Source organism: Miniopterus schreibersii (genome assembly GCF_964146895.1).
Source record: "Miniopterus schreibersii genome assembly, chromosome: 10".
NCBI lineage: Eukaryota > Metazoa > Chordata > Mammalia > Chiroptera > Miniopteridae > Miniopterus > Miniopterus schreibersii.
The window spans coordinates 47,717,000-47,729,324 of NC_138110.1; the positions used below are offsets into that span (position 1 = coordinate 47,717,000).

At 38.8% G+C, this 12,325-nt stretch overlaps 1 protein-coding gene across 4 annotated transcripts in view; it reads right to left on the reverse strand.

Moving 5' to 3' along the window:
- Window positions 1–607: 607 nt before the first annotated feature.
- The window catches only part of SPIRE1 (spire type actin nucleation factor 1), a 122,662-nt gene continuing 110,944 nt past the window's right edge, over window positions 608–12,325 (reverse strand). For 2 of the 4 annotated variants that reach the window (XM_081148178.1, XM_081148177.1), the window contains 6 exons: window positions 11,833–12,006; window positions 7,880–8,017; window positions 7,257–7,327; window positions 6,693–6,720; window positions 6,461–6,597; window positions 608–4,065 (listed from right to left, as the gene is read on the reverse strand). In XM_081148178.1, coding sequence (XP_081004304.1) covers window positions 3,807–4,065; window positions 6,461–6,597; window positions 6,693–6,720; window positions 7,257–7,327; window positions 7,880–8,017; window positions 11,833–12,006 — 807 coding nt within the window. In that variant the 3' untranslated portion in view covers window positions 608–3,806. The remainder of the gene's footprint in view (window positions 4,066–6,460; window positions 6,598–6,692; window positions 6,721–7,256; window positions 7,328–7,879; window positions 8,018–11,832; window positions 12,007–12,325) is intronic. The other 2 variants (XM_081148180.1, XM_081148179.1) reach the window with 1 other exon arrangement.

Below are 12,325 nucleotides of genomic sequence, written 5' to 3' on the forward strand. Positions count from 1 at the left end.
ACACAAACACATCCCTCAGAGAAGCTTCAGTGGGGGGATCCTAAAATATGTCTGGCAAATAAGGGAGTAGCTTGTGTATATGAATATCAAACTCAATATGATGTAATATTTAAGACATGTAAATACCTTAAATGATGCCCTCTGTTTAGTTAACATTAAAACATAACTTTCCTAAGTTCATTTCTGGGTTTGATATTCTTAATTTTTTCCTCAAGCAATTAAAGTGTAATTAACAAAAAGTTTTCCTATCGGGACATTTTAGGAATACATCCCTTGAGGAATTCTATTTAAAAAACATAGATAAAAGCTTTATCATCTTTCTATACATAATTTTTCTCCATATATACAACTTCTTATGTAATAAAGTGTTTTTGAAATGTTAATTTCCTACACTGCTGAGGTAAAAAGGGCTCATGCTAGCCTTGATAACACAGCAGTTATTCCGGAGGCTCCATTTTTATTTTTCCAATGTGGTCCTTGTAAGACTGTGTTTCACAAACTGACCATAAGGTGGTGATAAAAGTATCTTGCCTTCTCAGCCTAGGTGGTTGCTGACAGCTAGTTGTAAAAGACATCACCATTTTACAGCAGGACTCAACACGGGGCATGATGGAAAGCCGTTTATTTTTCCCTAGGTAAATTTTAAAAGATTTTAATGGAAAACTTCTAGTACCGTCATTCACCCTGAACACCAGCAACACACTGTCGTTTCACACCGGCAGGAAGCTAGGTCCAAGTCCAGTCAGTATACACGTTTCTCCATGGAACCTTCAACAGTTTTGCACGTACAAAATTTTTTTGCTATTTTCCTTTAGCAAATAGCAACATAATTTAAAACTTTCATGTCTTCTATGTGATGCCTAAAATCCAGTCCTTTATTTATTAATACAGTTAGAAAAATAAAAGCCTTAAAAAATTCATGGTATGAGTTCATAGTGCTAATCACACAATCTCTTCAAATGTAAGATCAATTTTAAAATTCCTACATTAACAACCTTCTGGTTTAATTTGAAAGGCTTAAGACTTGAACTCTAGTAAGAATGTTAAGTCAATGTATGTATCAATTATTTGACTGAATTTTTACTTGCCTTGGGAGGGTTAATTTCCATTGTCCACTGAATGAATGCCTTTCAAATATTAATATATTACAGTATTTACAAGCATTCTTAGCTACTCTGACACTGATAGAAAGTTAAGCCATGGGGCAGAAAACAAAGACCTCCCAACAGGGTGAGTTCATGAGGTCTGGGACAAAAGCAATGGGTTGGTGCTTGAGTCTGTAGGGAGTTAGGGTAAGAGTTAGGGGATGCGATGCGTGCAAGAGGACTGCTCGGGTGTGCGTCCGAGCTCTGACACACATCAGGCCCCAACTGACACCAGCTGGCCAACAACAGTTTTTTTGTTGTTGGATCAGAAGTAAATGCCAAATAGCTGGAAATCAGGACAAAGAGGAACGCTGTGAAGGTATTTACTTTAGTAGTAAGAAGAGAAAGACAGACCTAAGGTCAGGCTAAGGATTGTAAAACCACACTCTACAAGCTGGTAGTGAATTACTCTCTGGAAATCACCTAATTTAGTTGAGATGTTTGGTACATGTCATGGGTAGGAAAGGGTTAAATGCAAGAAATTATTTTGGCAACAAAAAGTGGTGCTACTTTGATTTCTAGAATTTTAACTATATCACGTGCCCTTGTCTTATACTACTTTCTGCAAGTTGTGTCATGCAGATATACCATCCATGTGCCCCTTCAATGCACTTGGCAAACCTTATTAATGCTGCTGAAGACTCACGTTGTGATGCTCTGGTAGGAGGTGACGTAATGCCCACCTCAGCCGTGTGGAGGAGTCGAGTCAGAGACTCAGACGTGCCAGGTATCTGTCTTGTGAATGTGGATGAAACTCTCATTTGGGGCTTTAGTTTCTCATGTTTAAACAACAACACTGAACTCATTATTTAAAAGGCACACTATCCCAGGTCTCATCAAATACCATTCCCTCTGCCTTATACCCTCCCTGGCAGTCATTTATTAGAGGCTCAGGCCTGGGCCTTCGAAGGGTGTGGCTTCCACCAAACCATCTGGGGTAGTTCAAATAGTCCCTTGGAAAATTTTATAAGTGAGATTAACCCAATATAATGTTTAAAGCTCTTAAACAAGAGTCTTTAAAATAATTTAAACATTTGCATAATCAATAAGGGTTCTCTGGTGGCCCACTTTTACATGCAGATACAGACAAACTGTTAACATGCATTACTTTAGTCAATTGGTAAAGTTTATTTCATATGTATAGGTAATTTTAGCCATTTACTAAACTTTAAATTTCAATCCATTAAAAACTACTACCAGAGCAGTTCTGAGGTATTACTGTTAATCTGGTATAGAAATGATACTATATTTTGATGTGGTATGAAGTGTGACTGCCATGCCATTTATTAAATGGTGCTGTTGTAGTGCTGACTTACAGATGTGCCCTACAGCTTTTAGGAAATTATTGTGCATTTGCATTAACTAATTTTCCAAACATTAATGGCAATTTGATTGGTTGGTGATTTCTAAGTATACCAAAATTATGAAGTACAGTCCATGGAATGGGCCAATCAAGCTGAGAAGTTTCAGGTATACAATGCTATCTATCCTCCAACCTGCCTTCATCAAAAACCCACCCTACTTGCTCAAGTTGTTTACAAGGCAAACTTGTGCAAAAAGCATCAAAAAAGACTAACAGCAGGTTAATTATCTTGTAACTTTAAAAGAACTAAACAATGTTTTTCTTTTAAACTTCATTTATAAAAATAAATAAATTTCAGTCTGAGACCTTGGTACCAAATTGTGGCTTGATTTAGTCGTGGTGGCTAGACTACAAAGCTATGGAAAATATAGTTGAAAATATATGAGCTCCAGCTCATTCCCCACAGCGTGGCCAGCAGCTGGCACACTATGCTGTTATAACCCTTTCTGCAGTTAACTGAAACACGCTCAACCTGTTGACAAACATTTAGTCTTTCTCTGTCCTGAAACTCCCACAAAACTTTAATTCTTAAACCTCCATTATTAAACTACAAGTAACCACAACACATGCAAGATAGGGAATGAAAACCTGTCACCCACTCAAGAGACACTGATCCATTGCACCGGGGCGAACACAGCAGCTCAGAGGAAATGGTCATCCATTTGGGTGTATAGCTTATTCAGATGTTTTGCACTAAAATGTAGGCCTAAAGTCCCTCCTGTAGTCTTAATCTCAGAGCAACAATAATTTAAAATCAGTCTGATACTATGAGCAAATCCTCCTAGGTTTTGTGCTGTGAGATGATAAATAGCCTGGCCCCACCCCCAGGTATCTGGTGTGCGGCAGGGCTCCGGATCGCTATGTACATTAGATAGGAACACTGTCAGGTGGAAGTGCCAATATGACTTACTGCTTAGAACTGTGCTTACATCGACACCTTTGTTAGGCTGATTTCTCACATGAGAAGGTTTTTGCCTTAGTCAGAGAATTATATGAGAAATAGGAAGGAACTGAACTAAGGAAAAAGTTTCTGGCCTCCAAATCTACACACACACACACAAAAGTGAGTTCTGAACTGTTGTCCTCTCAGTGCAAACGAGCAATTGGCTGACCTGTCACATATCATCAATTGCTATGAACACAGCATTCAGTCTGTGGAACAATGTGATGCAGCAAAAACCTGATCTAATGCAAATCAAGCCTATTAACTAAAACCACAGCAGGAGAGACAGTCCAGCTCAGTGTTCTCCCACACGAATGCCGACTCTGAACACAAAAGCAACTGAAAGGCACAGGGCTCAGATTTCATTGATAGTCCTCTCTGAAGGGCAGTATTCTGAGGGGCCTGGTGAGGACATATAGAAAGACTGTGTTTTCCTTTTTAATCGGGCTCTTTTGTTGGCCAACACCAGGCTACGCCGGCTTGAACTGATGATTTCTGAAATAAACTTTTTGCAGTCCACACACACCTCCATAGTACTCCAGTCCTCCATTAACTCTTTGGGAAACTGTAGTTCTTCATCTGATTTGTCCACAGACTTAGATTTTGAGGAGAACCTAGGGAAAAAAAAAACGTTTAAAACATCCAGCATTATTACTCTTAGTTCTATTGCAATACTAAGGAAATATGTGCAAAAAAAGAAAATTTGTTGCAAAAACATTATGGAATAGGGAGTGATTTAGGCATGTCATGTTCTTCCGAAGAAGAATTTCTCACTGGAGAAAAGGTTCAAAATATTTTTAAAAAAGAAACAAATATCACGTGCTCTCACATGTGGAATCTAATGAACAAAATAAACTGACAAATAGGATGCATAGAACAGGCTGATGAATCTCAGAGGGAAGGGGGGAGGAAGAGATTAACCAAATAACTTATGTGCATATATGCATAACCCATGGACACAGAAGTGTGCTGAAGGCCTGCCTGGGGTAGGGCTAGAGCAGGCAGAGGGGGCAGAGGAGGAGGGAAATGGGGGACATCTGTAATATTCTCAACAATAAGATAAATTAAAAACAAAACAAAACCAGGAAACATGTTTTATTAAGAAATAATACTGATTGGTGAGGCTGTGGAGAAAAGGGAACCCCTGTGCACTGCTGGTGGGAATGCAGACTGGTGCAGCCACTGTGGAAAACAGTATGGAGTTAACTCAAAAAATTAAAAATGGAGCTGCCTCATGACCCAGAGATTTCTCTTCTGGGAATTTATCTGAAGAAACCCAAAACACTGAAGTTCACTGCAGCGTTATTTACAATAGCCACAAGTTGGAAGCAGACCAAGTGCCCATCAGTAGATGAGTGGATAAAACAGCTGTGGGACATTCACACAATGGAACACTCCTCGGCCGTAAAAAGGAAGAATATTTTACCCTTTGCGACAGCATAGATGGACCTGGAGAGCATTGTGCTAAGTGAAATAAGCCAGTCAGAGAAAGACAAGTACCATATGATTTCACTTATATGTGGAATCTAATGAACAAACTAATTACCAAGCAAAACAGAGATAGACTCATAGATAGAGAGCAAGCAGACAGCACAAGGGAAGGGGTGGGCTGGGGGGTGGGTGGAGGGACTGAGGAATAAAGGAAAAAAAGGAGAGAAATAATATGGAAAATTCTTAGGATCTCTTCTAGAATGTTTAGAAAACTGGCTATTCAGAGTCATCACCTGATTACCATATATATAGATTATGAACTTTAACAACTAAGATAAAATAAAGTACAAGTTGCTAACATCCTACTGATGATTCAGAACTTCAAGTTCTTTTTCCAGTGTCATGGTTGATGAATATCAGTTAATTGTAGATGGTGGGTTAGACTATAGGAGGAAATTGAAGTAATTTTATATTAATCCTATGACACATCCTGAAAAATTATCTTTGGACCACAGCTATCTTGTAATTTTTGTACTTATCTCTATATTTGGGTGACTGATTATTTGGATTCTGGAGAGCTGGAGTTAACTACACCAACATTATAATAAATATTTTGGTTAATTTTTTGAAATAACTATGAATCACTATTCATTTAGCATTTTAATTAAACCAACAGGAACATAGGTTCACAGTAAGTACAGAAAAGAACAATAGATCATTATTTGCACTGCCTTGAGCCCGCGGGTGACAATCCATGATCAGAGGTCATCATGGAGCAGGAGTGTCTGAGCAGAGTTGATAGCACAGGGACAAACAGTTTGGGGCACAAGTTACTTGCTGGCCTCACAGCCCTCTTGCCTCACTGTCCACAGAGTCATGACCTGCTGGAGTAGCTCTGTCTAGCATTTGGCACCAATGCCAGTGTCCACCCCCTTTCCCCACTTCCTCCTCCCCAGGGGGTGGCTGCTGCATCAAAATCTAACCCTCTCAGGCCCTGACAGTATGTGACCCTAGGTGGCCTGACCTTCTTCTTCCACTTTTCTTAAGGACAAACACTACCCTTACTTTGTATTAAATGCAAAGGGACTGTGATATTCAGGCAACTTTTTCTTTTTTTAAATTGCCAGTTCTTGGCATAAAGCTTCATTTTTGCCTTTACAATAGGAAACTAAATCGAAGACCATTGTAAACATAGGATTAAATAGATTTTCTTTCAAAACTAAAGAAGGAAAGAAAGATTAAACTATTATTTGAATTTTCAACTCCACTGAAAACAAGGGCAGATTTAAAGATGACTTTTAAAGGACACACAAAAGTATTTCTAAATAGAAGTAAAAATAAACTATGAGAGTAAAGTGTCCTTCAAGTAGCTAACCACTATCCCTTGACAAGTTACCTTTTGGGAGTTTTGAAGATTTGTGTGTAAGTCAAAACTATATTGAAACCAACCAACCAACCAACCAACCAACCAAGAGACCCAAGCCCTCTTGAGTTCAAACCTGCCACATTACCACAGTCCTCAGAAGGAGCATTCTTCTTTTCCAAAGGATGCTCTGAAGACCCGGGCCGCTCGCTCACCTGGCAATGCTCCGAAGTGGCCGCTGGTGGCTAGTGGAGGCTTTTTCTGGCCTCATACAACTTTCCCCTCTTTGTGAGGCAGAAGGTCCCAATGAAAAGATAGGAAGAGTGGAGTATGGCTTGGATGGCAGCCGCATCTGTTATCCCAAACAAAACTGAGTGAGCAGTACTGTTAAAAAAAGCAGGCTATTAAAACTACTATTAAGTTATGATGTCACCAAGCTTAGCTTACCTTTTTGCAACACTGTGAGCACACGGGCCTGTATACAAAATCAGAAGTATTACTTGGCATGATACCATAGATGCGAATGGAAAGTTAGAGGAGCCAATGGCTGCATGGTCGTGAATTTCTACAATAAACTGCAAAAACTCTCTGGTCCTTCAATTGGAATATAACAAATTGATACAACTGTGGTTGCTAAAGAGATAATCTGTAAAACTTAACTCTTATACTGTTTCTTATAAAAAGTTCAACTTACACCTGGAATTTTCTTATTTGTCTATTCAAGGGTCATATGACAATCACATCTACTTTTTTCTGTTCAAACATGACATAATATTATTAGAATTATCTTGGTTATGTAAAAGAAATAAATGCAGAGAACCATTTTCCAGGTTTAACACCAAATAACTGTTTGATCCACTCTTGAAGAATCCTTACCCACAAGCACAGCACAATGTGGTAACAGATTGTTTTTAATATTGTTCCCATGTAGAAAAATAATGAAACAATGAAGTTAACTGGTATTTGACTATTGTCATCAATTACAAAAAAAAAAAACACAACACACCTTACCTCTTACAGAACTGACAGGTATAAGACCAGGTGAAGAAGGAAAATCTCCTGGTTCGGCAACAAAAGCAAAGCTAAAAAATACAAATGTAAAAAGAGAGAAAAAAGCATGGCCGACAGTTAATTCCCTAATTTCCACGGTTGAATACGATTTACGTTTACACACTTGGGGAAGTTTAGGGCACAGAAGGAAGAACATAAAAACCCTGCTTTAATGTTTCGCTCTGTGATAATTATAGCACAGCTCTGTATTTAATTATAATTCTACTTTTAAAAGGTAGTAAAAGGCCACAGCTCTCTCGTTGCGCCATCACGGAAGCAACGGGAAGAAGGTTCTGGAAGTCTTCCCTGTACACTGACTAAATGCAGACATGGCTTCATGAAGGAGTCTACTGTTACTCATTCTGGTTGTTTTAAACCTTCCAGAGTTTACTTCTAAGGGAGAAAATACTCACTTTGGTGAGCAAGGCAGAACAGGAACTGACTTCTGGAGAACAAGCCTCTTACTTCCTAAAATCCCCTAAAGTCCTACACCATCTGGCTAGTAGATAGCTCCCTCAGGAGAACATGCATGTGACTGACCATTCTGCTAACCCTGCTTGTCAATCAACTTGAAACAGCTCTACCTTTCCTTTTTTCAGGGCTGTGTAGACATCTTTATATTGTTGGTATTTTTCCAGCTCTGCCTTCACCAGGACCTGACGGATATGCATCACTTCCTCCACAGTAAGAGCGAGGCATTCCACTGGATAGCAGAATTCCTCCTGAAATTCAAAATTCCACATGAATAAGAAACTCCCACCCCTTTGTCTGGCAATGCAAAATTTCCCTCCAGATCAGACACCTGGTTAGTAGCTTCTGAGAAGAAAAGAGGTCCCAATGAACACTGGAACAGAGCTGGCTTACTCTGGGGACCACATAATTTCTAATTACACCAAGACAACAGATGGCAGAAAACAAATAGAGACCATGTGAAACACTGTAGCCTACTGAAGTTTCAAAAAAAGTGAAAGTTCCTCACATTTGTTTAGCTATGTACCTATGCACTGAAATCTTGTTCTAAACCAAATTTATGCCAGTTGTCTCCTATGATTACACAAAGACATTTAGTGTTGTGTTGATACCATATGCTAATAGATAAATAGCAAGTAAAAAACATTGGTACTATTTTAAACACTGGTTTGTGGTACCCAGAATAGCCAAAAGAAGGTGGTTAGTAATTTACACCGAGAAGCACAGTGGTAAGTTACATCAGCACATCTTGAAAAATCCTAATAGTATGAGTGGAGCTGGAACACTGGTGCAGTTTACAGCCAAAAGGCAATCTCTACAGGCTGCCCCATAGTTCTCCAGATTTCTGTTATTACTTTTAAACGACTACCAAATGCACAGTCAGCATTGAAAGGATGTGGAAAAAAATCAGTAGAATTTCACAATAAATATTTATGTCGACTGTCTTATGTTAATAGTTTCCCTAAAAACAGCTGAGGAAGATGTTGATGTAACTGATCCCACTGAATAAAGAGCCTCACGTCCATCTGCTCCCCATCCGGCCTGCTCTCGATTGGTGGATCTAACAGAAAGACAGAACAGTCCTGTGCATTCGCACCCTGCCAGGCTTCACAAGGGCCATTGTGGTGTAGTGACACTGAAACTTAGTGTTCTCAGTACAAACACATTATAATTCACTCCCACACACACACAATAGCACTGGTCACAGGCATTCTGGAATCAAACAGCCAAATGAGAAAGCACATGACTGTGAATGCAGTTTTCACATTCAGTTCTGTCTTTCAATTAGAGAAAAAAACAAATCTAGGTTGCAAACTTGACAAACATTAGCATTTACTAAAAAAAAGTAGTTTAAAGAACTACTGATTCTTACTAACAGTCAGTACCAAATCGTCTCTGTTCACACTAACTTAAGGAAGGTTAAATTTGCTTAATAGTGTTTTGGAAAAAAATCCTGCAATTAAATTTTTAAGATGAAGAACTTAGTATCTGGAGACTGGGAAGACAGATTGTTCAGAGATTATATCATTTACTCTAAGATGTCTAAAATACTTTAAAAAAATCACCATCACACAATTTTTTCTTTCAATGGGAAAAGCTTTCAAAGATAATAGGATTAAACAGGGCATGTCCAATATCTACGCTGTTTTGCTCCACCCTTAAAAAAAGTTTAGTGTCAAATGGGACAAGGCTCTGACTCTGTGAAGGTTGGGACATAAAAACTGCACTAGATAAGTATTGTTGGCTGCACACATCTGAATGACAGCTTTTCTGAGCTTTGAACATATTTCATAGAACTTTTCCTTATGGTAATTTTCATTCATGAGTTATGCATTTGACTATGGTACATTTTCAGACAGCTAACTCTGACAAAATTGTGACTTAGAACAAAATAATGTACAAATCTAGCAAATAAGCAGATACTCACTGCTGAGATCTATTGTTGTGTATGCTAGGAAGATGGCAAATAGTGCCGCTGTAGTTAACTTTACAACCTGGATGCCTGGGCTGGTAGATATTTCTGGTAGACAGGATCCTTTTGCTCTGCACGGGTTCACTAGCACAGACAATAAACCTGACAGCCTGCACTTCTCTCCTCAGTCTCAAGTCACACAAGGGCTTAGTCAAGCATACTTTCAACTAACTGCTTTGAACCATATGCAAATCCAGTACTTCATAGGGCATAATAAGAAACTGGATTTTTTTGTGTTCTTTTTCTTTATAAAAATTTCAAGTAGATTACCCTTTAGTAAGATAATTTCCATCAGGACAAATGCTAATGTTTTAATTCTGGTGCTTTCCCAAGGACAACAAAACTTTAATGCAACATGAAAGAAAATAATAAAGAGTTACTAGAATAGTTTTCACTTGTTTTAATTGACAAAAAGTATTGATTCAATATCCCAAAAGCCAAATTAAACCTTAACAGATCTTGCTGAGATACTAATGCTCCAAACATAAAGAGCACTCAGGGTTTTAACCGTAACCATGAGGGAAAGCCCTCTTCCCACGGTGACACTGGGCTTGCTCACTCCTACAGCAAGTACTCAGCTCATTTTCATGGTGAAATAGGAACTGGAAGGACTAGACCAGCACAACTCTAATTCTCTCGCTTCTTTGTGCTTCAAAATGACTCTCAAATTTGGGAAAGAGAAGCTGAATCTTAAAGTGTTTTAATAATGATTACAATATTCTACAGAAGCAGATGTGCCTTTAGAAATTACTTTTATGTATGTCACTAAAATCACCAAGTCTTTGTTGAAGATTTGGTTATTTTTTACCATTTGAAAGGGGTCAGAGTTGAGCAGTACAGAAACAGGAGAACAAAATGTGTAACCTGGTTACTGGGCCAGAGAGACATGGGAATGGTCATACTTTATATAGTATTCTTGGTTATCAAAAAGTTCATAACTAGCAGATATTTAAAAATTGTCCAAAAAAAAATTGTCTTTGAGTTTTAAAAGTCATATTTAAATAAAAATCGCAACTATTAAGTTTAATTACTCTTTCCTTTTTCCAAGTTTAACTTTAAAACTCAAAGTGAATTCTTTGCCTAAAGTAATATGTGGATTTAGTATAGATATCTTTGTTTGGGGAGGATTGATAATAAATAAAAAAATGTTGACAGATCTTCACTAATAGCAGGAGTGACGGGAGTTAAAATGCCATCCCTGCATACTGCCCAAATGGCAAGATCCAAAAATGGGGAAAAGGTCAGAGATTTATCCTGTATTTCATGACAAATAAACAGGGAAAGGGATTTGTTGTTTCTCATTTACACTTGAAGTTTCTTTTCTAAATCAAGATGGTAATAAAGAATAACCAAGAAACCTGCTGCTGGTTCACTTGTCAAAGCCATGTTTAGTAAATAAGGGACCCTGTATGAGGTGGAACAGGCAGCATGCATCACCCTGGGGGGAGGTGGAGCTTCACTATGGTCCCAGGGCTTTTCATTTCACTGGGGTTTGGGAATTATTATATTTTCTTTAAAAAAATACATTCTGTATGAAAACCTCAAAAACAATAATAAAATACAGGATTACTTAAAATATCTAAAATAACCACTTCAATGAAAAGAAAACTTAAAATTTCTCTCTACAGAGAAGTGGGTTATCATAAAAAACACATAATACCCTGACCATCACAACACAGCTTTATGAAAGGTGCTGGGTAAGAGAAAGATTCTCTGAGCCCAGGGGAGACACATGCTATGGGCACACATCCCCTCGAAGCTCAGGGCAGGGAGTGTGGGACACAGGCTCTCAGAGGGCCCCTGCTTATGGGGATGGAGGTGGCATTCCTCCTGCTGTAAAACTGGGTCACTCAAAGAGACACTCACAGGTCCCTATCCTCTGATGCTGCATTTTGAGTTTGTTGTCCTTTCAAAGTTATTTTCCTCTCAACTGAGATCATGGTGTGATCTATGCATCCTACAAATGATTGGAATCAATGATCAGAAGCAAAGTGCCCATCTAAGCTGTTAATTCTTGCAGAGTGCAGGAGTTCAGGTATCGCTGTCAAAGAGATAGAGTAAAATAATTCCCAGAACCAGCAGAAAGAGGCCAACCTTTGAGGATTTCCACCTGCTGGTAAAAGCTCTCTCACACAGATAATACATAGCCCCTGCTACCCCAAACATGGCTGCTTCAAAAGGATGAGAGCTGAGCAGAGAAGCTGTTTGTATGGTAGAAAAAAGTGGTCGGAAAGGCGTCCTTGGCCATACATTGGTTATCCTAGGAACCTGAACAACGATAAGGGAAAAAGAAAACGGCAGGGGGAAGAAAAGGAGAAATAATGCTGAACACGAGTGACCTACAAACGGCGGTTACAGAGCATGAAAGAAAAACGAAACAAAACAAAACACCACAAAGGGATGTTAATGGCAGATTCCATACGTGTGTCTGCGCCAACATCTGGACCTATGTGTATAAATCGGTAATCAAACCACGAAGGCATTCCCAGAGAATCTCAAAGTTTACACAGCAAAGACCTGAACTTCAGGTTTCCTAACTGGTTGTCTGGTGAGCACCGAGTTTCCCAAATCAGGCTCATTGGGATGT